We start from the raw sequence: 26,965 nt of genomic DNA on the forward strand, positions 1-26,965 counted from the left end.
TAAAAGAAACCTTAACTAAAATGGAGACGGGAAGGCCTGTAGGGGGAGCGCTCATGCCTTATCATCATCATCAAGTACTCCAAACAGAAAGAGAGGCACCTTTACTACTGAAGGAAGATTTCTCTCTCCACGCAGCAACAGCCCAGCGAATGAGAAATGCCTCAGCTCAGCCAGTGAGAAGCCGGTTGTCACCCTGAACTGTTACGTTCCCCCAGTGAACTTTCTTTTAGAACAGCCCTCCCCTACTCCCCCTTTTTCTCTATAAAAGCACGTTCCCCTCTGTTTTCCGCCATAGCATGCACATTCTGAATTGCAATTCTTTTGGCTATTCCTGAATAAACTCATTTTGAGTGTTAAATAGGCGAATTTGCTTTTAAGTTGACAATTTCCATTTTAGAGATGAGAAAAACTGAAGTTTAAAGGATTAAATAACTTCTCCAGGGACCACAGGCTAGTAAGTGGAAGAGGCAGGACTCCATCCTAGGGATATTCAGAGATCAGGCAGAAGCATCAGACATTACACCTTTCACAATTGTTCTGTACGGCCGGGCCCGCCCCTGTCACCTCCTGCACAGGTGAGGTCCAAGGTTGGAGCTCCCAGAGCGCAACCACGCCTGGAGACGGTGCACCACGTCCGGAGCGCCCCGCACCTGACCCATTGCCACGCCCCTCTTCCCGCCCCATCCGCCTGCTTGCCCCGCCCCGTCCCCTGCTTGCCCCGCCCCATCGCCGGCTCACGGCCCCGCCCCGCCCCGCCCCTGCTCGCCCCGCCCATCGCCCGGCCGTGCTCACCCGGACGCCTAGCGGCGCAAGGAGGGCAGCGCCTCTGACCTGACGCGCGGACGGGCGGCTCCTCCTCCAGCCCCTGCTCAGCGCGCTTCTCCTCAGACCCGACGCTGAAAGTAGGGCGCTGCCTGAGGGGCCAGGCAGGACCCGGGGGCTGAAGGCGGGCCGAGTGAAGGGGGCCGCGGTCGCGCGCATCCCCACACGCCTGAGGGAGACACGCCGCCGCCCGCAACCTGGGCTGGAGGCGCGAGCCGGGCGCTCCTCCCTCACGAAGGGGAAACCCTCTGGCCTCAGTTTCCTCTCTGAGCGCCCGGCCTTGAACTCTGAGGAGTGGTCTGTGGAGGGAGCCCTCGGCGTCCCTGCCCTGGACGCCCCCCGCTCCCTCCTTTCGTCGCGCTCGCGCCTCCTTGCTCCCCAGGAGGAGCGCGCCCTCTCCGCGCCCCCCGCCCCTCCCGGTCCCGGCCACCGGCGCATCCCCGCGGGGCCCGCCCTCCGCCCGCCCTCGCCGCCTCCCCTGGGCCGTCTCCCACGAGCTGGCCGGTTCCCGGGCCCCGGGTGCCGCGCGCGCACTCTAGGACTTCGGGGGGTTGCGTGGGTTTGTGTTTTTTGTGTGTGTGTGGGGGGGGGGGGGAGGGGGATACGCGCTGAGGAAAATCAGTGTCTCAGGAATGTTAACTTCCCAGGGATATTTTTTTCTTAAAGTACATGCATAATCATACACCTGGGAGCCGTTTGTAAAGATACATTGGAATTCCTTCTACGATAACACGCACGCAGACTAGAAAGGAAGTGAGTGGAACCACGGCAAGGCCCAGGCCGCAGGGTTAAAGCCTCACGCTGTCCCGCTGGGGAGTGTGGTTTGGTAGGTGGCGTAGCCTTTAGTTTGGGCCCAATGATGAGACTCCTGGGGTGGAAATGGGCATTGATCAAAGTTCACCTAAATTTTTAATTCTGTGGCTGGTTTTGTTTTTGTATCCATTTGGGCTCAATTTTCTCTTTCATCAGAACTTTAAGTAGAAAAGAAGCAAAAGGAAGCTTCTATAGTGGCCGCTTAAGGGTTCTTAAATGTAAGCGATAATTTGATTCTTCTCTAGAAGTCAGCCGAAATGTTATAACATCTCTTCGCCTAATAGTGGAGCCGTATGATGTTATTGAGAATAGTACAGTTGGTAGGAATGTGCATAAATTCTTTATTTTTAAGTGAAAGTTTTCTTTTACCATACTTAATTCAAATATATTTGAATATATCAAATACCGTAGTTAATTCAAAATATTTTAATTTGATTCTTGTTTCCTTTCTTCCCTACTTCTGATTCTTTGCCCATAGTTTTTTATAGTTTCTTATTTTCTTAATTTTTCCACTTTACGGTCCTTTGGAGTTCCATTATTTTAACTTCCATATATTTAATATACTGTTGAATAAACCATAGCATCTTAAGGAGAAAAAAGATATTCAACATCTGAATATAAATCAATGATCCAACACCTCTCAAATCCTTAAATTTTAGAAAAGTGGTGATATGTGTTCACTTTTCTTAGTTTTGCCCACCTTTTCCTAGTCTGTTGTTTTTTCCCTATTTCCATCTCCTGTTTTTTCCAGCCTCCCTCCTCTATTTATTTGACCGTATTAATACGAGAACTCAAATCCTTTGTAGAATAAGAGTAAGTAAAATGTAAGAAGAGATGGGTTATCAGAATACATTTAAACCAGGTGTGATTCACAATCTAATAGAGCTCTGTCATTAGTTTATAATTTTGTTTTGGGGGAGTTTTGTTTTTATTTTTGTTTTTGCTGAGGAAGATTCGCCCTGAGCTAACACCTGTGCCAGTCTTCCTCTATTTTGTATGTGGGTCACCGCCACAGCACGGCTAATGAGTGGAGTAGGTCCACTCCCAGGATCCAAACCCATAAACCCACGCTGTCCAAGTGGAGCGTGCAGAACTTTAACCACTCAGCCTTGGGGTCGGCCCCTATTATTTTGTATTTTAAATAAAGGTTTCCTCTTTACAAGAAAATAATTTGACTTGAATAATACATTGAATTAGAAGATAATGTGAGTGTTATTTTATGGAATTAATGAAAAATGTTTTTGCTTGTTGTAAAATAGCACAGAAAGGTTTTTGTAATCCAATTTTAAATATCTTTTAATGTTCCCTTTAGTTTGTTAAATACAACTAAGGAACACTGGCAACATGTTCTACACGCATGTGCTTATGAGTAAGCGAGGGCCATTGGCCAAAATATGGCTTGCAGCTCACTGGGAGAAGAAACTCACAAAGGCCCATGTGTTTGAATGTAATCTAGAGATAACCATTGAAAAAATTCTTTCACCTAAGGTATGTTATTGATTAAAATTATGGTATGTATTTGCCATGACTTGTAGAGAGGAAAGGAATTAAAATACATTTATATCATGAAATACATTTCCAAGGAAGTTTTACTTCTCAAATGGTCTTCTCTCTTTTAATTCCTATTGTATTTATTGTCTGAATATAAACATATGTGTTTGTAATTAACTATTTCATATGTTTATCATAAATAGATTGGACCCTGAAGGATAGAGGCCGTGACTTATACATACTTTGTAATTCTACCTTATTCTCTAATAAAATACTGTATACACAGTAGGTACCAAATAAGTATTTCTTAGAAAAATAGTGAGTGAATGAATGGAGAGAGTAGAAAGAAAGAAGGAGGATTGAGTATAAATCAAAATATATATGAAAACACTTCATAAGCAATAAAATGCTATGTTCATTATAAAACACTATAACAAGCTGTTAGAATTTGCATTAAAATATTATTTTACTATTTTTATAGGTTAAGTATTTTTCTGCTTGGGAGAAGGATGACATAACTGAAAACCTACCATATGTCAAGCGCTGGGCTAGGCTTGATGTTCATTAGTTTACTTAATCTTAACAACTCCATGAGATGTGCTTCTTTTAGCTTCAGTGAGGTGTGGTAGTTAACAGCATGCGCCTTTGAGTTGGTCAAATTAAATTTACTTTCTGCTCCTTCACTTAATAGTTGTGTTACGTTGGGCGTACTACTTAACACATCTGAGTCTGTTTTTTCTTCTGAAAATAGAGGTTGTCAAAATTAAATAAATTAATGTATGAAAAGCTCTTAGGACAATTCCTGGCACAAAATAAGTATATAATAAATTGTAGCCATTATTAATAAATTGAAATTCAGGAAGGTTAAGTGACTCAGCCTCAGCAACTGAGCCAAGGCTTGAACTCAAGGCTGCCTGACTGCAGAGTTTACATTCTTCCCATAAAACCAGTACTGTCGTTCTTCACTTAGATGCCACATTAGGTTATCTTTATTGAATAAGAAAAAAAGTTAATCGTTTTACAAGGTGGGGTAAAAGTTAAGTGATTCACTTTAAATAAGAATACAAAATGTCTGCTTTTTAAAGAAAAGAAACTCTTATGATTTTGTAATTTTCAAAGAGCAGGGTTTATGAATCTAATTTTTAATATTCTAATACTTTAAAAATTATTGAAAGGTGAAAATTGCACTTCGAACTTCAGGACACCTTCTTTTGGGAGTTGTTCGAATCTATAATAGGAAGGCAAAATATCTTTTGGCAGATTGCAGTGAAGCATTGCTTAAAATGAAGATGACATTTCGCCCAGGTATATGTGCAATATTGATTTGTCTCGCTCATCTTGCTTCCCTTTTGCATTTTTATTTTGGGTGGGCTCCTTTAATTGGTGGCACTTTACAATTCCAGGGTGAGTATAGTGAATGTAATCTTCCTTTTGACTGAATCTCAGTTTCCATGGTTAAGGAGAAATTACATTCTTTCCCTTGCTTTTTTCTTGAATTTGCAGGAAAAGGTTATGCTTTCAAAAACTTGTAATGTTCCTGCATATTTACATAGGAAATATATTTAAAGCTACCACCCTTGTGTAAGAAACTCTGATATTCAGTTTTAACGGGTCACTTAGTTTGCCATGTCTGTTTTTGCCTTTATGAGATAAATTAGAAATAGTATGATTGACAAAATCTAAATATCAATAATTGTCATTGTTTTCAGAATTCTCGAGATTCTGAGTAGCATGCTATTTATGAAATATTATAAAAAATCTGTAGGCATTCCAAAGCACTAGAGATTTACATGTGTCATGTAAAAGCTTCAAAATTTAATTTAATTTTAAGTTTAAGACATTCATCACTTTCCACCTCATTTTGTGGTTACTCAGGTACAGGCCTTGCCTCTCACACTAGTCTGGAAGCATCTTGAAGGCAACATCTTTGTCATATTTGTTTTCTGAATCTCTTATAGTTCTTGTCTCAGTGCCCTGCACATGCTAGTCCCTCAATTAATATTTGTTGAATTGGGATTGACAAGGTTTTTTTCCTTTATTTAAAATATTTGTAGACTCTCTAGGTAGATTTATAATCATATCAAATATGGTTCATTTGTTCATTATTTCATTTATATATTCCACAAATATTTATTGATCCCATACTTTGTGTGAAATACTATGTTAGGTTCTGGGATACAAGGACAAACAGGACCAATAAGGTCCTTTTCAGTTTGGTGGGGAAATCAAGACAAAGTCCCTTTTGGTTTGGTGGGAAATCAGATAATGAAAAAGGTTTTTTAAATTATTACAATAATTATAGATTGTGATTGTGCTAAGAAGGAATATAAAAAGAGTACTCCAACAGAAAAACAACAGCCAAATCCATTTTAGTTAGGCTAGTCAGGAAAAAGCTTTCTGAGAGGATAGAATTTAAGCTCAAACTTGAAGAATGAGAGGTACCCAGCCATGTAAAAAGTCCCAGAGGGAATAGCATTCTGGGCAGAGGGAACTGCATGAGCAAAGGTCTTCAGGCAGAAAAGTGCTTGACTTGTTCGGGGAACAAAACGGCCAGTATGGTTGGAGTATAGTGAGTGAGGCAGACAGGGCCGTGTGATGATGCCGATAGGTTTTGTAGGGCTGCAGAGGCCCTGATTAGAAATTTGGAGTTTATTTAAATGCACTGGGGAAGTCACTGAATCAGTTTAAGCAGGGGAGTGATCTGATCTGATTGCGTATTTAAAATATCACTCTGGCTGCTTTGTAGAGAATAGACTGAAGAGGGGCAGGAGTGGATCCAGGGAAGCTAGTTAGGAGACTAAGCAGAGGAGTCCAGTGAGAAAAAGTAGAGATTTCGTTGTGACTTTCTTATTTTATATAGCATCATTGCTTATTGAATGTGGTTTTTGATTCTTTTCAGGACTGGTTGACCTTCCAAAAGAGAATTTTGAAGCAGCTTACAGTGCTATCACATTACCAGAAGAATTTCATGATTTTGACACCCAGAATGTGAAGTAAATTATTGTATTTATTTTCCTTCAGTTTAATTTTCTTGATATCTTATTGTTTTCATCTTAACATTTCATGAACACAAATGAAATGTAGTTAACAATTGAAGTACACATGCAGTTGACAAAGACTTAAATTTAGTGTGAAATTTTGAAGTACAACACCAAAAATGTATCATTGTATTTGCTGAGTGTAGTTTGCAGTATTGGTGGTATATCCATCCATTCATTCAGTAAATATTTATTGGGTGCCTTCCAGATGCCAGGCACTGAGGAGATAGCAGTGAATAAAACACAGCTCCTGGCCGCATGAATCTTACATTTTAGTTGGGGTAGACAGACAATAAACAAATAAATCAGTAAACATACAATATGCCAGGAAATGATCAGCATTAGGAAGAGAAATAGAAAATAAAATGAAATGAGAATAGAATGGTCAGGAAAGGCGTTTCTAATAAGGTCAGAACGGAAACCTGAAAGAGGTGAAGGAACAAAGTCATTCAGTAACATGAGGAAGAATGTTCCAAGTAGATCAGGTGGAAAGGCCCTAAGGCAGAGCACTTGGGACATTTTCAAGGAACAGCAAGGAGACAAGTGAGACTGGGGAGTGGAGTAAATGAGGGCCCAAGTGGTAGGAAATGAAGGCAGAGAGGTAGCTGGGGATGCAGGTGAGGTAGGGTGTTGTAGGCTACAATAGGTACTTCCGTTTCACTCAGATAGGGAGGACAGGAGGGTTTTGAATACGAGAGTGACTGGATCTGACTTGATTTCAATATGCTGCCTCTGACTACTTACCGTAAGGGGAAAAGGGAGGAAGCAGAGAGCCTCTGAGAAGACTATTATGGTAGGAAGTCCAGATGAGAAGTGACAGGGTCCATGGTGAGTTCTCCGTCTTCATGTTATCAAGATGGTAGCAGTCCAATTATGAATATATTTTGAGGGCAGACCCATAGGATTTGCTGGTTGGACATGGCTTTAAGACAAAGAGAAAACTGAAGGATGGCTATGTGATTTTTGGCATGAAAATGGAGTTACCACTTAATGAGATTAGGATAACTAGGGAATGGCAAGTTTAAGGAGGGCCGGGCGAAGGAAGTAAATTAGGTTTTCGACATAGGTTTTGAGATGACTGTTACACATCCAAGGGGAGTAGGTAGGTAGTTGAATATCTGGGTCTGAAATTCAGGAAAGAGGTCTGGATGGGCTATATAAATTTGGGAGTTGTGAGTATATAGATGGAACTTCAACCGTGAGACATAAGAGATCCCCGAGGGACTGACTGTAGGTTTTAAAAAAGAGGGAGAAAGATCTGAGGACTGAGTGTTGGGTCATTCTTAATAGCTAATAGTCTAGGAGATGAGGAAGAACTAATAAAGGAGATAGAAAAGGAGCAGCCAATGTGGTAGGAAGAAAGTTAAGAGAGGGAAGTATCGGGCCGGCCCCGTGGCTTAGCGGTTAAGTGCGTGCACTCCGCTACTGGTGGCTCGGGTTCAGATCCCAGGCGCGCACTGACACACCACTTCTCTGGCCATGCTGAGGCTGCGTCCCACATACAGCAACTAGAAGGATGTGCAACTATGACATACAACTATCTACTGGGGCTTTGGGGAAAAGAAGGAGGAGGATTGGCAATAGATGTTAGCTCAGAGCCGGTCTTCCTCAGCACAAAGAGGAGGATTAGCACGGATGTTAGCTCAGGGCTGATCTTCCTCACAAAAAAAAAAAAAAGAGAGAGAGAGGGAAGTATCCCAGAGGCCAAGAGGAGAATGTATTCCATGAGGAAGAGAGTGAACATCTATTTCAAATACTGTTGGTTAAGGTAAGTAAGATAAGGACTGAGAATTGACCGCTGGGTTTGGCAACCTGGAGATCATTTGTATATATGCATATATAATAAACTAGTGTTTATAAATAACACTATTGAGAAAATTAAAATCTTTATTTTTATAATAAAACCTGTTTTTTGTTTTAGGTTTTTTTGTGGGGTTTTTTGCAGTCTACTACAAAATCATTGTGTTCTGTTCACATGTTTTCCTCACTCTTATATTTCTCCACAGTGCTATTGATGTTTCAAAACACTTTACTCAGAACCAAAGCAAACCAGAAGAAATCACACTTAGAGAAGATTATAGCAACGATCTACTTTTCCAAGCTGGGAGCTTTGGTGAGAATATTTGAGAAATTAAAATTATAAGTCATAATAATTAAATTTGCATTTTTGTATTAAAACAATGCCAATAGAAATAGCTATTTCTATGCCAGTAGAAATATCTTTAGAATGAATCTTTTGATATGTAAACGTAACCCCCAGTAAGTTTGTTCTTGCCTTTTTCTAGTATAGGTGGGAAGAACATGTTCTTAGTAGACCTACAGACCTGGGTTTGAATCTGGCCTTTCTCTATTGACTTGATGTGTGTATTGGGCAAATTACCTAACTTCTCTGAGCCTTACTGCCCTATATGTAAAATTGAGATACTACTAGCAACATCACAGAGTTATTTCCCTTATTCCCTCCTTCAGTCCCATCCACCAATAAGTGACTTTTCTCTCCTTCAAAAACTAGCTTAAACCTAATGTCCTCTAAGAAACGTTTAATGTTAATCTATCTTTTCTGGATTACAATGTAATATTGAAGGCAATGATTATTTCTTTAATTTTTTTGAGTAGTCTCAGGTTCTCCTGATGCTCAGTGCTCAGAATATAGTGTCTGTTCCTAAATGTTATTATCTTGTTAACCAAGGCTGATTTTTCTTTTGGGAGCTATCAGGCTGTAACTGGAAGATGTGAACATGTTTTTGGTTCCTTTTGGAAAAGTCAGTCTTTTCTGTTGATCAAATCTTTAGTCCAACAAAATGAAGCTTGCCTTTTTCAACTCTTCCTTTCTAGAAGGTGTAGGCCTATAGAAGAATTTTCAATATGAGTGATATTTCATAATTTTCTTTACTGACTAGCACTAACATGGGTTGTTAGAGGGAGGGAAGAGAAGACCAGCTCTCACCTCTGGAATTTCAGACTCCTGGACCTATGGATTCAAACCCAAAGGAGGGAAAGAATAAGCGTGCTCTGACAGCCAAGCTGGAAGCAGGGCAGTTTGAAGCAGAGTTTGTGTTACCTGCTGCTGTCAGTGTCTTAGGAGTTTTCTCTCAAAAGTCTCCATTTTGAAATTATTTTACCAGTCAGAATTCTAACACTGATACTATCACTGTCTCTGCTGGGTTCAAATCCTGGTTCTGTCATATATTAGGGTGTGACTGTGTGCAAGTTACAAAACCTTTCTGTGGATGTGTTTCTTTGTCTGTACAATGAGGATTATAGTAGTATCTTCTATTATATAATATAATGCACATAATAAGCACTCAGTTAATGTTAGCTGACTGGTTTTCGTCTTTTTTACTGCTGTATCTCCAACCCCTAGCATCTTGCGTAATACCCAGTCATTCAATAAGTATTTATTGAATGAATGTTGTAAGCCTATTCTTTAATATTTTACCCACCTTTCTTTTCCTCAGAAGGCATATATGCCCCTTATTTTCCAAACCCGCATTATGGATAAACAACACAAGCAATTGTCCTCGAAATAATATGAAATAATATTTGATCAAGCAGAACATGACCTATCTAAAGTAGAAGAAATCATTCCACTGCCAATAATAACCTTCTGGGAAATTATTAAACTGTATCATAACTAAAAACTCTGTCCTGATGTTTTGGCTTTTTTTCCTATTGTATTGGAAAAAGTATTAGGCTAGAAATCCAGGCTCCACTGATTAACTGAGTGACTTTAGTTGAATAATTCAAATAAGTTTTTGAGCTCTCATTTTCCTTATCTGTAAAGAGAGGAGTGTCTATACAAGATGACATCTGAATTTCCTTCTAACCCTAAAATTCTGTGTTTCTGTGACTAACTCAGTATTGATGATATATATTTATTTAGGAGAGGAACCTGAAATTCTCAGAAGACATAGCTTCTTTGATGACAACATATTGCTGAGTTCCAGTGGTCCTTTAGTTGAACATAGTTCCGGAAGCCTCATTGGAGAAAAATCACTGTTCTATGACAGTGGAGATGGATTTGGAGATGAAGGGGCTGCAGGAGAAATGATTGGTATGCTGTCTGGTTCTATAGAAATTGGATAGTTATTTCAATCAAATTACTATAATATGTTAGTAGATTTATTAGACCAAACTAAAATTTCAGAAATGCTTTTGTGTCATATAAATCAACACATTTTTTACACTAATTTTCAAAACTTATGGTATATTTAAACATTTAGGCTAGGTCTAAGTAAATAGACATCTGTTTAAACACATTTTCCATATAGGTTGTGAAGTGCTGCTTGTTTTTATTTTTACAAATTTTTAATTTTTAGAGAGGAAAGAGTGAGGTTAATGTATTCTTCACAAAATATACTAGATCATATACTAAAAAAATATTGTTTTCTTTAACAGAAATTGTGGGACAGCTATTCTAAATGATCTGTTAAGCATTTTATTTTTATATTATGCTATTATTTTAAGGTAATTGTAGAAACAGTGTAGACAAAAACTGGGAAATCCAAATGCACATTATTTTGTGTGTGTGAGGAAGATCAGCTTGAGCTAACATCCATGCTAATCCTCCTCTTTTTGCTGAGAAAGACCGGCTCTGAGCTAACATCTATTGCCAATCCTCCTCCTTTTTCTCCCCAAAACCCCAGTAGATAGTTGTATGTCATAGTTGCACATCCTTCTAGTTGCTGTATGTGGGACGCAGCCTCAGCATGGCCAGAGAAGCGGTGTGTCGGTGTGCGCCTGGGATCCGAACCCGGGCCGCCAGTAGCGGAGCGCGTGCACTTAACCGCTAAGCCACAGGGCCAGCCTCAAATGCACATATTTTAAAGATATTGACTATTATAAATCAAATCTTTTAAATTCTCTAGTTTACATTAAAAGCCTGGTTATGATAAACTTTTGGAAATTTTGGAAAAACAGTGGCTCTACCTTAGATCTCTATCAAAGGAGTTTGAACACTTTTACTTTTTTTTTTTTTTTTTGCTGAGGAAGATTAGCCCTGAACTAACATCTGTGCCAGTCTTCCTCTATTTTATATGTAGGTTGCCACCACAGCATGGCTGATGAGTGGTGTAGATCCGCATCCAGATCTGAACCCGCAAACCTGGGCCACCAAAGCGAGCACACCGAACTTAACTGCTGGACCACGGGACTGGCCCCAAAACCCTTTTACTTCTTGATTTGAAATCTAAACATGGCTTTGTAACACGGCTACTATCTTGATAGTAGTTTAGTAAACATTTCCTGAAATTAAACATCTAAAAACAGATTTTTACTAAAAGAAAGGAAATTATATACAAAATCCTGTGTTATCCTGCATGAAATGTGATAGTCTATGTAACCAATAAATCTAATTAGGTAGGGTTCATTGATTTTGTAGCCCTTCACTATTCCTTGCGTATAATAATGCCAATAAATATTTGGTGAACAAATGACAGATTCAACTCTGTATGACAAAAGTATTTATTGTGTTTTTTAAGACAATCTGTTACAAGATGATCAGAATATCCTGTTAGAAGACATGCATTTGAACGGAGAAATTTCCCTGCCTTCTGAGCCTCCCACTACTATAGTGGGTATGTTGAAATTTTCCTTTGTTTAGAAAGTGAACAGGTGCTAATATTCAAATTAAGCCTCAGAGCTTCTGAGTTTAAGTAGCAGTATAGTACAGTGAAGATAATAAATAACATCGTCCCTCAAACTCTCGTAGTCTGACTCTAGACAGTATAGGATAGGAAAATTAGTTCTGAGACAGGTACAGTGATAGTTATTTAACCAGCATTGAGTTTGTTTGGTATGAGAGCACTTTAAATACTCTGCCAAAATACTATGCTTTTTCACATGTGTGTGGTGATGGGTTGTAATTAGTATCTGGGTGGTGAACATGATGTAATCTATGCAGAAATAGAAGTATAATGATATACACCTGAAATTTATACAATGTTATAAACCAATGTTACTGCAATAAACAAAAAAAAAATACTATGCTTTTGAATCATTAGAATACTATATGTTACATGGTAAAACATCATTAATGTTTGATGTTAATATGCTTATTGATTATTAATATTAATACTGTATTAATGTGGTTTGACAAACTATATACAATTTGAGAGAAATTACAAATATGGGGATATTTTCTACTTGAAATTCATATGATGCTACCTCAAATGATTTGAGGTTTTTTAGTCTGATTTTTCTTAAGAATTAAGAGTACGATTAGCCCATTTGGATTCTTCACTCTTTTTGACGTTACATTTGCTTTCTAATGCAATAGTAGAAATTTAAAATGTAAAAAAGAGATAGGCAATAAAAATTTAGTTGTGGTTCTTTATGGGTCAACTAATAATTAAATGATTTAACAGAATACAAATTTTTTAGCAGACATATAATCAAATTTGTCTCAGTCATTTATTATGGCTGGTACCACTGTTTTTACTTCCACTGTGACCATAGTCACAGTCACATCTAAGTCCAGCCTTAGATGTCACATGTGCAAAAGAGGGTGATGATACTTGATTCACATAGACACTGTGGGTCCCAGACTATAGAATCTCTGAGCCTCTTCAACTCTGTTAAATACAGGATTCTAAGAATTCAGATGTGGCTCCAGTTAGCAATATAAATCTTCAATTAGTTTATCTTTCACTTTAGTTCTCATATAATCCTCTAGCTTGTAACATAACCATTATTTTTTTGTAATTCCTTTTATGGTGATGTTGATTAGTAGAACCAGATAATCCAGAGTGTATATGTCTATGTAAAAATGAAAAAATGGATGAAACCACATTATCAAATGAAGAGGAAGGATTTACCCTTGAGCCAATTGATGCTTCAGGTCAGAGTCGCTTATGTTTTTATTTTTCTTTTTGATACACTATATCTTATTTACTGTGAGATATTTGAATAATCAGTGAAATATTATAGGAGGTAGTCAATCTAGTAATGACATTTGTAATACAATAGGGGAAGAGTGTGAAGGAAACTTGAGATGATCCTTTCATTATATTCAGTCCTGGTCAAATCTTATTTCCAGTTTGGGAAACTGGAAAATTTAAAACTGAGTTCAGTTGCAGTAGTTATTGAAGCCATTACTCTGTGTTGGGTACAGAAATGAAGAAGGCATAGTGCCTGCCTTTAAGAAGCTTACAATCTGATCAGGAAGATAAATAAACTTGCAAATGAATATAAAATATGGCAAACTAAAAAGATTGAAAGAGAAGAGGCAATATCCCCTCTAACGTTTAACCTCACACATGTTTTGAGGAATAAATAATAAATATGAATCTAATATATAACTGGACCTGTTAAGAACATCCTAGTTTTAAGTAGTATAATTGATATGAATTTCAGTTTATAAACTCAGGCATGTAAAGAATAAAGCATTCAAATTTTTTTCTTTACTAAATTCAACTCTGAGCCTCTATCTTACTGGACTTGCAAGAATTTCAATCTGCGTGGCTCCCCCATCTGCCCTAAGCCATATAGTATAAAAATTGGGGGCAGGGGTGTAGCAGGTGGAAGGGAACCTCTGGTTGTCAGCCATACCAGTTTGTGGTGCCCACTGACCCAGCCTACATAGCCTCTGGGGTCATCACACAGCCAGCCCCTCTGGGATCTTGTTATGTTCCTAGGATTTTACTGAGGCACGTTAGCAAGCAGGTTCCTGTTCCTTCTGGCTCCATCTGATCTCACATCTTCGTCCATCCTGGGAAATCTAACCCTCCCTCCCCTTTTGCATCTTTACTAAGGAAAAGTTTGACTTCTGCTTTCTACCTGGTAAAATTAACCATAGGAGCAAAATCCCATGGGCCTAGCTACCTACTTGGAATTTATGTGTGAATTTCAGTTGGGGAGGGAAAAATATATTGGACAAATACAAATTAATGTTTCAAAAAGTTATCCTGTTATGTAGATATTTTAAGGAACCTCAAAACTGAGTGACTTCCCTCTCAGTATACCCTCTGCTCCACATTTCCTCAGTTGTCCGCTTAGTAGGTCAACATAGTCCCTCCTAAGCACCTTCAAGCAACACCTTATAAAATGCATAAACTCATAAACTCTTGGCTGCTCAGACACTCTAGCTGTGCAAAAACTTGTAAAACATAATTTTCAGTAGAGAGAAGGGGATTTTCTTCCCAATGCAACTCTGTATGTTGTAAGGTGGTAGACATTTCTTAGCTATGTAGTGCCTACAATATCATTTTACAAAGATGTACAACCAACCACATTTGTGCCTATTTCTTATATTTAGACATTGCTGAGAAAAGGAAAGGCAAAAAGAGGAAATTGCTCATAGATCCAGTCAAGGAGATCAGTAGCAAAATTATGCATAAACAGCTTACTTCCTTTTCTGACACACTCATGGTTTTGGAACTTGCACCTCCTACCCAAAGATTGATGATGTGGAAGAAGAGGGGAGGAGTGGATACACTTCTGTCAACGGCTGCCCAGGATTTGACTCACGCTGAACTGAAAATGGTAATAGTTTCCATCCTTTTACATGGGTGTGATGTTTGGTTATAAATAAGTAAATGCATATTTACATTCATATATACAACAAAATTTAAACTTGTGAAAAAATACCCGCTTACTTTTGAATTAATTTGCTGGATGTGTGTGCATGAATTATAGTTTTTACTTTTTAGCATATGTGCTTGTATTTTATTGAATTGCTTTACTTGTACAAAAATGAGAAACAAAAATTTGTATTTTTACAGTTGTTTACAAAATGCCTTGTGTCCTCTGGCTTTAAACTTGGAAGAAAATTGATAGAGAAGGAGTCAGTAAAGGAAGCAATGGGAAACGAAAACATAGTAGGTGAGACATCTTAATTCTGTTGGTGTTGAGGGGAATGTTGTAGAAACAAAAATTTCATTTTACATTTAAAAATGAAGATGGGATCCAATCCCATATTCCTAAATATAAATGCTGTCTCTAGAAGAGTATTTGAACTTAGAAGAAATTCTTATATGAGCATTATATTTTTCTGTTTTGCAGATTAATTTTTGTCTAAAAAGCTACATTAAAAAGATGAAGTATATCTACTACATGGACTATTCTTAATCTCACTCTTTCCCACCTCCTTCACTTCCAAAGGCAGTACTCACAAACCTTCAACAAAGAAAATTTTTATATCTAGTAGGATAATATTTCACTTTAAGACAACTAACATGAAAAGTCACCTAGTGATAAGAATAGCATTTAAACAATAACAATTAACCTGAGACATGGATATTTCCATCCACCTACAGGATACATGGAGTATTAATAATTGCTGATTATTATTGTGATTATTATAAAGGAATAATAATACTAACTGATGTGGTGAGTGAACCTCTGCTTCCTGATCACCCTTTCTGAAGGCATTAAAATCTGCTGAACAATATACTAAGATGAGCTTGAACTATCCATGTTGTCTTCTGAGTGAATATATGGGAGTGAGAGCAGGGAGGAGAGTTGATGGAGGATAGGGAATGGAGGTGATAAAGAGGCAGATGAGGGGAAAAAGAAGATAAATATATGAGACTTGGGGAGCCATAAAAACTTTTGTGCACCCTTTGCTTAAATTCTGGAATTCTAATGTCAGAAGTTTTCTTTAGTAACAACCATATCCCAACTTAAGTTTGAAAGATATTTTGGTGAAATCTTCTTTACTTCCTTAATAATTCAGAGACCTCCATTATGGAAGAGCCAAATTCCCAGCAAGAGTTAAGTCAGACCAAAGCTCGGAAGGATGTGATTGATGGATCTAAGTGTAGCTCTCATGAGGATAGCAATAAAAATATTAACTCTGAGGTAAGTTAACCAAAGAGAATCATAAAAATATTACTATTTTTCTGACACAGATATAGTGAAGGAATGTTGAGACTCTGGCATATCTTCTTACATTAATAGTTTATATTTCATCTTATTCTGTAATTTCTTTAGTGAGTAGCAGTACTACAGGATAAAACATGATTTTCATCTGCAGAACAGTATTTTCTAGAAGTTTAGGATAATAAATCACAAGATAAGTAGTTTCATATTGAAGTAGTATTTTGCATGGCACATTAAATAAATGATTGTACTTGACTCTGGTAATATGCTGAGAATCCTACTAGACCCCATATTCAATATGTCATGGAATCTTTTAGGACTCTAGACACTACACCTATATTTTGTTTCTGGTCATAAATTCACCCTTCCTACCTCTAAGAATAATATGTTTTAAAACTACCAGTTACCTTAGCCTTGAATATGAAAGACTATCTAAAGATCTATGACCAAAACAAAATTTTAAAAAATTTTTGTCTAAAGACATAATTTTTATTTGAAAAACATAGTTATTTGAAAACATACTTGGAAACAGTGTGCTTTAAAATATTTTCCCACTTGTCATTTTATTGATTGTACAAATGTAAATATTATAGCCACACCAGATAAAAATAGACCAGTGCTTTTCTGGTCTGTTCCATCATCACTGTATTTGATAATCACTCAGGGAATTCAGAGTCAATCCACATTGAAACTGAATGCCCTTGGAAGGAAAGACAATTTCATGATGCATTAAAAGAGAATGTGTTTGGGGCCGGCCCGGTAGTGTAGTGGTTAAGTTCACGCATTCCGCTTCAGCGGCCCGGGGTTCCCTAGTCAGGATCCTGGGTGAGGACCTACTCACTGCTCATCAAGCCAAGCTGAGGCGGCGTCCCACATAGAAGAGCTACAACTCTACAACTATGATATACAACTATGTACTGGGGCTTTGGAGAGAAAAAAAAGAAAAAGAAGAAGATTGGCAACAGATGTTAGTGCAAGGCCAATCTTCCTCAAAAAATAAAAATAAAAAAAAGAGAATGTATTTTACTAAATGTTTGATAAAAACTGGATATTGAGATAACGGGGTTGCCAGTACTACTCTCTTCCTTATTTGGGCTCAGGCATTTCTTAGAGCACACCCACTGAAAATTAGGCAAGTTTGTTTAGTTTATGAGTCTTTAACATATTAATAAAATAGGTTTTTCTGAAATACTTGAAATGAGGGAAAGAGATTGATACACTAGTTCTTTTGAATCTTTTACTCCTTTACCCTACACTTATGCTTTAACCTTCAATTTCATTTTTATTCTACTTCCAAAAATGGTGAACAGATGTGAAATATAGTCAGGAATGAAAGCACAGTCAATTTGAAGGGACAGGAAAATATTGATTCTGATTAATCATTTTCAAATATTCATAAAACAATTTTTATGTAAAGTAACTGCAAAATTGAGAGTATTTAAAATGTAGACTATTCATAGAAATTAAAAGAGGAAAAAACACAAGTATATATATTAAAGAATAAAATGCAATTCCTTATATTCACTAAAATTTTAAAAAACTGAAGTGAAAAATCAAGTAAACTATGTTGTAGGAAGCTCCTAACTTAAGATCACAGATGACAGCTGGGGAATGAAGCTTGGAGACAGGCTGAAGATGAAAAAGGGGGCCAACAGCTTCTATAGCAATGAAAAAGGGAGATGGTGGGGAATGGAGAATTTCCGGCTCTTTTTCCTTTTTCTTTTATGTCTTCACTCCCCTTCCAGAGGATACAGTTTTTCTTCCCCTTTGCCAGTGACAGCTCCAGCAGTGGTGGCAAGAATCCTGTCATGGCCCTAGGTAGGGATATTAATATCCTTTCCCTCATTCTCACTCTCTCTGCTTGCAGATCTCCTTCCTCTGCCACCTGGTACTGGCATGATAATAGAGGTAGGGGACTGAGGCTAGATAAAATGCTTCAAAGGAAAGTGGTCTCAGCCACACAGCAGTAGAGATTTTTGATATGAGGTCTGCAGTAGGGAGGGAAATAGGAAGGATAAAGATAGAAAGCAAGGAGGGAAGGGGCATGGGAGTTCTTCATTTGTAGGAGGCATATGAAGAACAGGAATATTTAAGTCAGGGGCTGCCTATCTGGGATATTTCAGAAATAATATTCTGAGAATTCAGGTAGTATTTTAAATTAGTTTTAGAAATGAGCATTCATGGGATTAAAGCATTTAACAAAATGAGATTGTTCCTGTGATGACTACTACTACTGGGTGGCTTACCTATCTTTTCCTAATTTGCTTTAGCAGGATATGATTGAAATGATTTCTTCAGCTGCTGAGGAATCCTCTTTAATGAATGCCATCTTGGCACAAGAAATTGAAAATTGTCCAGCTGAATTGGTAAATGTATGTATAGTTTTGGAATGTTTTTAAAAACTTTGTCCCTAAATATTTAACACCTTATTTACCTAAAAATTGGTTTTACAGCTGTCATGTTACTTTCTAAGTTATAATTTAAATTAGTGATCTCAAGAAAGATGCGTGTGTGGGCTGGCCGGGTGGCGCAAGCAGTTAAGTGCACACGCTCCGCTGCGGCAGCCCGAGGTTCGCCGGTTCAGACTCTGGGCACGCGCACTGACGCACCGCTTGGCAAGCCATGCTGTGGCAGCGTCCCATGTAAAGTGGAGGAAGATGGGCATGGATGTTAGCCCAGGGCCAGTCTTCCTCAGCAAAAAGAGGAGGATTGGCAGATGTTAGCTCAGGACCAATCTTCTTCACAAAAAAAAAAAAAAGATGCGTGTGAGTAGTTTGATAAAACATATTTTTATGCTTTGACTTTTTTATCTTTCTTTAATTTATTTTGAAACTTCAAATAATTTTAAAGGAAGGTGTGAGATTTTTGTGCTTATCAAAGATAGCCACAGGTGAAAAAATGTTGAGAATCACTGTTGTAAATTACTTTCATAACGTCTTTAGAGAAACAGAACTATTAGGTGTATGGCCTAGGGCATTTTAAATTCTATTTTATTTACAAAAAAATGTATGGGTATTTTTTCCCAAAACATTATGTGGCTCAAGGCCTATATCTGTAGAAGACTTCTAGAGATCAGAAAAAGAAAATAGTCTGCTCAAAGGGCCACAAGTCAGTAGCAAAGCCAAAAGTAACATCTGGCTCGCCTGACTCCATTTATGTTGCCGTCTTATTTCTCTAGTCCTTATCCAAGAATGCTGAAGGCATTTTTAAGATTGTAATGAATTTTAGCAAAAGTTTCTTAGTAAATAATGTCAAAACTCCTATTAATGCTTGATGTTAATTTTGTTTTTAAATAAATTATCTTTATAATGAGTTCCAGGACAATTAGATTGTTTTTTCATATGTGGAAAGCAGACTGAGTTCTCTGGATAATCTAAGACAGAATAAATACCTGAAATTTTTACCTGAAACATCCAAACAGCTGAGTCAGAAATAGGTTGATTCATTTTTGCCTTTCTCTTTACTTCTGTAGACACAGGTTATTTTCATATGTGGTCAAGCAAACCACAACACAGCACATTTCACCTATTTTAATAATTCAGCTATTTTAATAATCCACTGGGCTTTCCACACAATGGATTCAGCTGTAGGGTGTCCAGATAGATCAAGTGGACAATGTATCAGCAAAGCACACAGACTATTTCTTCTGAGCCTTTTTCTGGTTAGTTTAGTTGTGAATGTAGGTGAAGCTGCAGTCTCATGGATCTTTAACAAAGATTTGGACCATTGCCTTTTACATTTGAAAAATAGTATTTATGTATTTAACAATAAAATAAACATTAGTAATTGGATGACTCATTTATCCCAGAACAGACCAGAAAGGAATAAACATAAATTGTAGCTGGAGAGATATGGAAAACTCTTCAGAATAAAGTGACCATATTTTCAAATTGTCTCTTTGGAATGTAAGAAAGGATACAGCATAGGCAGGACCAGGAAGCCAGTATAGCTGGTGGGAATGGGGGCTCAGCAGTCCCCTTAGCCTCAAATGATTTCAAATGTCATACAGAATATTCTGGAGCTTTCTGAAATCATCTTGGAGTTCATGAAATTGAAAGCACTTTTAGAAAGTGTCTGGGCTCCAGAGGTATACATGGAGGCTTGACAGTGGACCTGCGATAAGGGTAACACAGATGCTGATGGGTGTCTTGGTCAGAGCTAGCCTAGGAAAAATTATAAAGTAGGTCAGATTGGTGCACTTTCCTTCCTCCAACCCTTTGTAGGCCTGCTCTTTTATCAGACTCATCAGCACCTCTCCTATGCCCAGTTTCCATTCTTAGCTCATAAGGTGTTAGTTGATAAGGGCGTAGAGTGAGTTCCTGAGAAGGGATTTCAACTTAATAATTTTTAAATATTGAGTGGTTTCTGAAGGTGGCTGAATTTTAAAGACTGAAAAGAATGAATCTATTCAGATAACATGATAGGCAGTGGGTTGATCTTTTTTGGACAAGGCACCCTGGAAATCCGAAAGTTTTCTAACCCAATTGTACACAAACTACTAAACATCAGTTATTGTTACCTGTTTCAGCAGGTAAGTTCAGATAAAGGCCTTTACAAAGCAGTTTTTCTGTAGCTTGATGTTTACTCCCGTCAGTTGAGTTCAGATTGACCAGAGCTGGGACAGTCCAAGACAAAAGTGATCGTTTTTCCTGTCTACTTGTGAAAGTAAGAGCACAGTGCCCTGGGATGCATTACTAGTAAAGACTGCCCCATATCAGAAGATAGCCTGGGGAGCAGAGATATAATCCTGCAAAAGTGGATCTGTGTTTGTGTATTGGTCTTATTCTCTCTATTATCAGACCATAAGCTCCTTATTTGGCAGAACCCAGTGTTATAGTTGTGTTTCTTGTAGCAGCTAACACTATACTTGGAAAATAGTAAACACTCAGTAAAATTTGCTTAAATAAGATATTTTATTAATCATTCAAACAGGAGTCATTGGAGAATGAACAAATTATTGAGGCAGAGAGATGGAATCGAAGAGTACTTCGGATCTTAAATAGTTTGCGGGTAAGATGGTAGGGTTTACCAACGCTATTTTTATTTTTAAAAATAAATGAAATGTTGACTTCAATCTTCTAGATAGTAATAAAAATGAAACTGTTTTCATTATGTTTTGTTGAGGCCAAATTCCACTAGAGTGAAATGCTTTTGAGCAGTATACCCAGGGCTAAATATGGGAGTTTGCTTTTGGTGCCTACATGTTCTAATCAACTTCTTACCCACAGTCATGTTGTGTTTAGGAGGCTATCAAATAATTCTCAATATGGAGCTAAGTTTATAACAGTTTAAGAGTGAAACAGATCATTTTAAAATTTAACATATTTTTATCAAAATAATACATGTATATAATTTTGAAAGTTCAATAGTGCTATGCTATAAGGCTGAAAAGGAAACGCAGAAGTCCTTTGTCATACCCCTCCTTATCCCTAAGTCCTGCTCATCAGAGGCAACTATATTAAGCTGTTTCTTTCAGTATATGTATCTCTATTTCTAATTACATGCTCTTACTGCTTTTTCTTGATACTTCAGCTTTAAATTTTATCAGTTGGCTACTTTCAACAGACAATGAAAATTTAGCTTAGTTATCTCTCACCTGCCCCGGTCTATTTTTAGACACAGTATTCAGTGTTTACAATGTTGTAATTGTAATAGTTATGATGCAGGTTTGATTGTGACAGAGAGCCAAAATATCAGTGGCTTAAAAAGATAGAAGTTTATTTCTCTCTCAGGCAGAGTACGATCTGGTATGGCAGCTATGCTCACAAATGGTTCCCTTTATCTCATTTTCCTTGTTCTCAGGATCCAAAATGGCTAACTACCCACCATGTCTGCATTCCAATCAGCAGCAAAGTTTCCTTTAAGGGTACAACCAGAAATTGTGTGGATCACTTTTCACATTTCATTGACCAGCACTTAGTTACTTTGCCACATCTAGCTGGGAAATGTAGTTCTTATCTGGCCACCTTGGGCCCAGCTAATAATTCAATTACTATAGAAGAAGAGAAGAAAGGATATTAAGGGACAACCAGCAGTCACTGCCACAGACTATGTAAAAATTAGTTTACATTGAAGCTTCATAGGGTAAATACATTTCTTGTCAACTTGATGGGGTTTTTTTTTTTTTTGAGTTAATCTTTACCTCATTTTTCCCATTTGCTTTGTGTCTATATACCCATCCTTAATTCTTTTTCTAAACTCTCTGACAGTACAATAACCCCCTTTTATTGTGGTCAAATATATCAATTGATTCATCTGTTCCACTTTTTTTTCTTGAAGCTATCCTTCCTGGAGCTCGTCATCCTCTTCTAATCTGGACTAGCTGCTCTCTGGTCTGCTCCAGTTTTTGTCTTGGAAGTTTCCTTTGCCGTTACATGGAAACTCCTTTGTCTCTTTCCTATATTAGTTCCTCTATTTCTTGGTGCTTTGATCTTCTCTTATCTTGAATTTTGGTGGTTAACATCCTCTTGTAAATTTCTGAGATAAAGAGTGCCTCAGAGATAGAGACACTGCATACAAGTCTGAAAATTTCTGTATTTTACCTTTAAATTGATTGTTTGTCTCTAAACAGTTTGAAAATACTATCTGTTAGATGTGGAAGGCTTTGTAACATTTCTAGGCTTCTTGTGTTATTATTGAAAAGTCAGATGCTGCTTGATTGGTGATCCTTTGTAGGTGACCTTTATATTCTCTCTGGAAGCTCTTAGATCTCTTTATCCCTAGAGGTCTGAAATTTTATGGTGATGTGCTTTGGTATGAGTCTTTTTTCATTTGTTGTGCTGAGCATGTGGTGAGTTCTTTATTCTGAAAGTTCATTTCCTTGAGTTCTAGGAAATTTTTTTTGCATTTCTTGGATTCTCTCCTTGTTATTAATCTGTTCTCTCTTTCTGGACTGCCTTCGTGTCAGATGTTGGATCTCCTGAATTGCGCCTTTAATTTTTAAAAAATCTTTTATCCTCTATATTAATTTCCTTTGTCTTTTTTATTTTTCTACTCTCTAGATGGTTTCTTCAACTTTATCTTCTAGTCTTTATTGAATTTTATTTCTGCTTTCACCTTTTTTGTTTTCCAGGAGTTTTTTCTTAGTTATTAATTATTCTTTTGTTTTATAGCACCCTAATCTTTTTATTTATTTAGTCAGTTTTTTAACCGCTTTATTGAGGTATAATTAACATACAATAAGCCATACCCATTTAAAGTATACAGTTAGATAAGTTTTCACATACAGGTATCCCTTGTATTAGCAGGGGATTTGTTCCAGGATCCCCTGCGGATACCAAAATCATCAGATACTCAAGTCTCTTAGTTCACCCTCTGTATCTGCAAGTTCTGCATCCGTGGATATGGAGGGCCGACTGTATGTGTATACCTGTGAAACCATTACCACAATCAAGATAGTGAATATATCCACAACCCCAAAAAGTTTCCTTGTGCCTCTTGATAATCCTTGTCCCATCTCCGTCCCCCAACCCCAAGCAACCACTGATCTGCTTTCTCTCAGTATCATCCTAATCATTTTTCACAGATGCAGTGTCTTCTCTTAACTTTCAGGGGTTATAGTTTTCTTCTGCTTCCTGCATTGTCTCTATTTCCTTAGTGGTTCTCTTGAATGCATTCTTTTTTCTCTTGAATGTTAGAAATTTTACTCAAATGTCTGGCAGATCTTTGGTCATCTGTTTTTATTTAAGAGTGAGACACCAAAAAGCTGATTGGAAGTTATATAAGTATGGTTGGGGCTTGTAGACTTGTGATCTTTATAGTAAGGTAATTGGGTGGTACCCCTCCCCCCCACACACACAGATGCTATTATCCAGAGGGTTTTTTTCCTCGAAATGGTCAGTTTTCCCAGCTTAGTCTTCAAATATACTGCCTAGGAGATATAAGCATGATGCTCGTGGTTTGGGAACCAAAAAGGGATAAAGGAGAGGCTGGCTGTCTCACTGTTTAGAGTGTAGAATTTCACTTGATCCCCCAGTTTGTGGTATGACACTTCTCCTCCACCATCCACGGTGCCTGGTGTCCCAGATCTAGAGCCTCAGTGGTTGGCATCTCCAGAACGGCAACTTCCTGCCTCCTGCTAGCCTATGGGGGTAGTGGTCTCCTGGTTCAGTGAGGTGGTGGAGTGGACCTGAGGGTTTAACTGCTTCCAAGTAGACTTGCAACAAATTCTCATGTTTTCAGCTTCACCCTTCCTCTCCGGCTTATAACAATACTGTTGCCTCCAATTCCTGAGCTTTGCCAACGTTCTGTAGCTCAAATTGGCTTGTTTTTTGCTGGCTTTCCTCCCTGCTGGCACTTAGGTTTCAACTTGCTTTACTCTGCTAAGTCAGTTAATCTTCCACTTTCTTTGTCTTTATCTACTTCCTTTGTCACCTTTACTTTCATTTTAGAGGGGATTCTGGAGGGAACAGAATAAGCACATATGTTCAGTCTTGCATATTTGTCCCCTCAGGGTGTTTTTCAGAAGGATTCTTAAAATTGAAAAGGTTGTCCTGCTTCTCTCCCAGGGGAAAAAGCCACCCAATCCACATCTTGTCTCCTCAAGGGAGGGAATAAATGAAGGCTTGGCACGCCATCTCTGAAAAGTTGCTGATGCTGGGCTACTCCTTTGATTGAGATAAAGTATGATAAAGTATTTAACTTTTTAATTTGTTAAATGTTACGGACTGGTAAAAAAAAAAAAAAAAGACTTGTATATGGTATTTCTAAAAATGCTCACAGCTAGAGTACGATACTCACAGGGATACTGGCCGGTATTCACCACAGAATTTCTAACTAAAAAAGTATATTTCTATTCTAGGAATCTGATTCCAAGTACTAGTCTTCATAAAAGGAGCTATCTTCATCCGTAATTAAATACTTCATTGTACCTCAATTTTTTCTAGTAGTTTCACAGGTGCCCTATGGTGAATCCAACATCTTTTTAATCTATGCAGAGAAAGTGGGAGATGTTTATATAGTCACATTCGCCTGCCACTGAGATGTACAAATACACGTCTACATTTACCGCTCGAGTTGTTTGTAGTCACTCCCAACTCAGTACCTTTGAGGAAAAGAAGCCTGATAGGCTGATGATTTTCCTTGCATTTAAAGCCTCCCAAAATCCTGGGATGTTTTTCTCCCTACAAGTCTAAACTAATTGCACTTTCCACAGGAGTGGAATCAATTTTTTAAAAGACCTAAAGTTTGTATAGCACGTTGGAAATTTGTATAACACTTTAGAGTTCTTTTGCATGCATTTTCTCAATGAACCAAGCTTGTGCTCAATGACCTATGTTTTTTTAAGTTTACTAATGAGTCATTTGCATTCCTCCATTTCAGGATTTCGCACTTATCAAAAATATCAATACTTTGTTGTTCATTATGTTTACGCAGCCTGCTCTACTTTTAATGATCTTGTTTCCTTTCCTTTCCTCTTTTCTAATTATTTTCCCAGGAATCCAACAAGATGGGAATGCAGTACTTTAGTCTGATGAAACTCTGCAGAAATAGTGACCGAAAACAAGCTGCTGCCAAATTTTATAGCTTTCTTGTCCTAAAAAAACAGCGGGCTATTGAGCTGAGCCAGAGCGCTCCCTATGCAGATATCATAGCGACAGTGGGACCAATGTTTCACACAATGTGAAGGAAATCCAGAACATGCAGATTTATGTCATCATTGGAGTTTCTGTATAGATTGTTCAATTTAATGAAGAAGCCGTCTGGAAGCAGCTGAGGTCTGATCAGTTTCATCGATTGGCCAACCTCCTGTTTCCTCTTTCAGAGGAAAGTTCAGAATAATCACAGCCAGAATTGGAAACCTATATGCTTACAGAAATACTTAATAATACTTAATAATAGCTAAGTAATATTTTTAACTTAGCTGACTTGAATATATAACACTTACCATTTCCCTGATTTCCATGTTGCATTTAAAATATGCTTTTTAAACACTATATGCCTTCAAGAAACATTCAAGGATGTTTTTTAAAAGGCTATTTTACATTGGATTATTTACTTAAATTTTATGGGATTAATTAATAATCAACACTTTCTTATTTCCCCACAGACAATAATTTATTTGATTCTAATGCATACCATCCTTGATTTGACCTAATGTCATGGTTTTTAATCTAATATCTTAATTGAAGAGTTACAAAATTCATCTTTGTTTTAAATTATCTGAGTAGCTTTTAGTCTATTTATAGGTCATTTAACCTTTTTATTTACTATTTAATGATTATTGTAACCACAATTCGTGTGTCAGCAAAACTAAATCTGCTTCTTATGTTAAAAAGAAATTAACAGACACTTATTCAGCGTGTTGTCCGCTGCTACAATTCAAGTAAATGTCACTAAAGTGTTCTTTTAACTTCGTGTTTACTGAGCATTTTTTGACATTAAAACTACTGTTTTCTTTTTTCTTAGTTGAAGTTTGAATTAGGAAATTTTCATATAATGCTTTGTGAGCTCCATAGTATACTGTAAAATGAAGCCTATGGTACTCTCTGACATACTGCTGTATATGGAATTATGCTATAAAATAAATTCTCAATGGCCTCTTTGAATGTATTAACTATAAGATTTAAATATCAAAATCGCCTTTTAAAAAATTTCTTTTATTTTTTAAATTCACATACAGAAAACTTGACTTTTTAATTTTGGTGCACAGTTCTATGAATTTTAACACACATATCGATTTCTGTAACCACCACCACAAACAGGATGCCAGCAATAATATCACCCAAAAACACCCCTTGTGCTCTCCCTTTGTAGTCACACCCTTCTCCCATTCTAACTTCTGGCGGCCCCTCTCTTCTCCTTGACTCTAGGTTTGTCTTTCTAAGAATGTCTTATCAATGGAATCATATAATATGTAACCATTTTTAGATACATTTCTTTCACTCAGTATAATGTCTTTGAGAGTCTTCCAAGCTGTTGCCTATAACAGTGGTTTGATCCTGTATATTGCTGAGTAGTATTCTGTTGTCTGGATATACCAC

General features: G+C 37.5%; 1 protein-coding gene across 1 annotated transcript; it reads left to right on the top strand.

Annotated features, from left to right (window-relative positions):
* The first annotated feature begins 1,490 nt into the window (after positions 1–1,490).
* Positions 1,491–25,789, top strand: RAD21L1 (RAD21 cohesin complex component like 1). The gene is made up of 14 exons (XM_058562146.1): positions 1,491–1,648; positions 2,948–3,123; positions 4,302–4,431; positions 6,026–6,119; positions 8,171–8,277; positions 10,048–10,218; positions 11,645–11,740; positions 12,892–13,002; positions 14,419–14,645; positions 14,885–14,984; positions 15,838–15,962; positions 18,254–18,349; positions 20,916–20,993; positions 25,420–25,789. The coding sequence occupies exons 2-14, from the start codon at positions 2,980–2,982 to the stop codon at positions 25,606–25,608; spliced, it is 1,668 nt and encodes a 555-aa protein (XP_058418129.1). The 5' UTR covers positions 1,491–1,648; positions 2,948–2,979; the 3' UTR covers positions 25,609–25,789.
* Positions 25,790–26,965: the final 1,176 nt, after the last annotated feature.

This window comes from Diceros bicornis, chromosome 19 (genome assembly GCF_020826845.1).
Source record: "Diceros bicornis minor isolate mBicDic1 chromosome 19, mDicBic1.mat.cur, whole genome shotgun sequence".
Lineage (NCBI taxonomy): Eukaryota > Metazoa > Chordata > Mammalia > Perissodactyla > Rhinocerotidae > Diceros > Diceros bicornis.

Coding starts and splice junctions, on each gene's coding strand:
- RAD21L1 (XM_058562146.1), top strand. CDS start 2,980: ATGTTCTACACGCATGTGCTTATGAGTAAGCGAGGGCCATTGGCCAAA. Junction 13,003..14,418: donor TGAGCCAATTGATGCTTCAG/GTCAGAGTCGCT, acceptor TCTTATATTTAG/ACATTGCTGAGAAAAGGAAA. Junction 15,963..18,253: donor ATAAAAATATTAACTCTGAG/GTAAGTTAACCA, acceptor AATTTGCTTTAG/CAGGATATGATTGAAATGAT.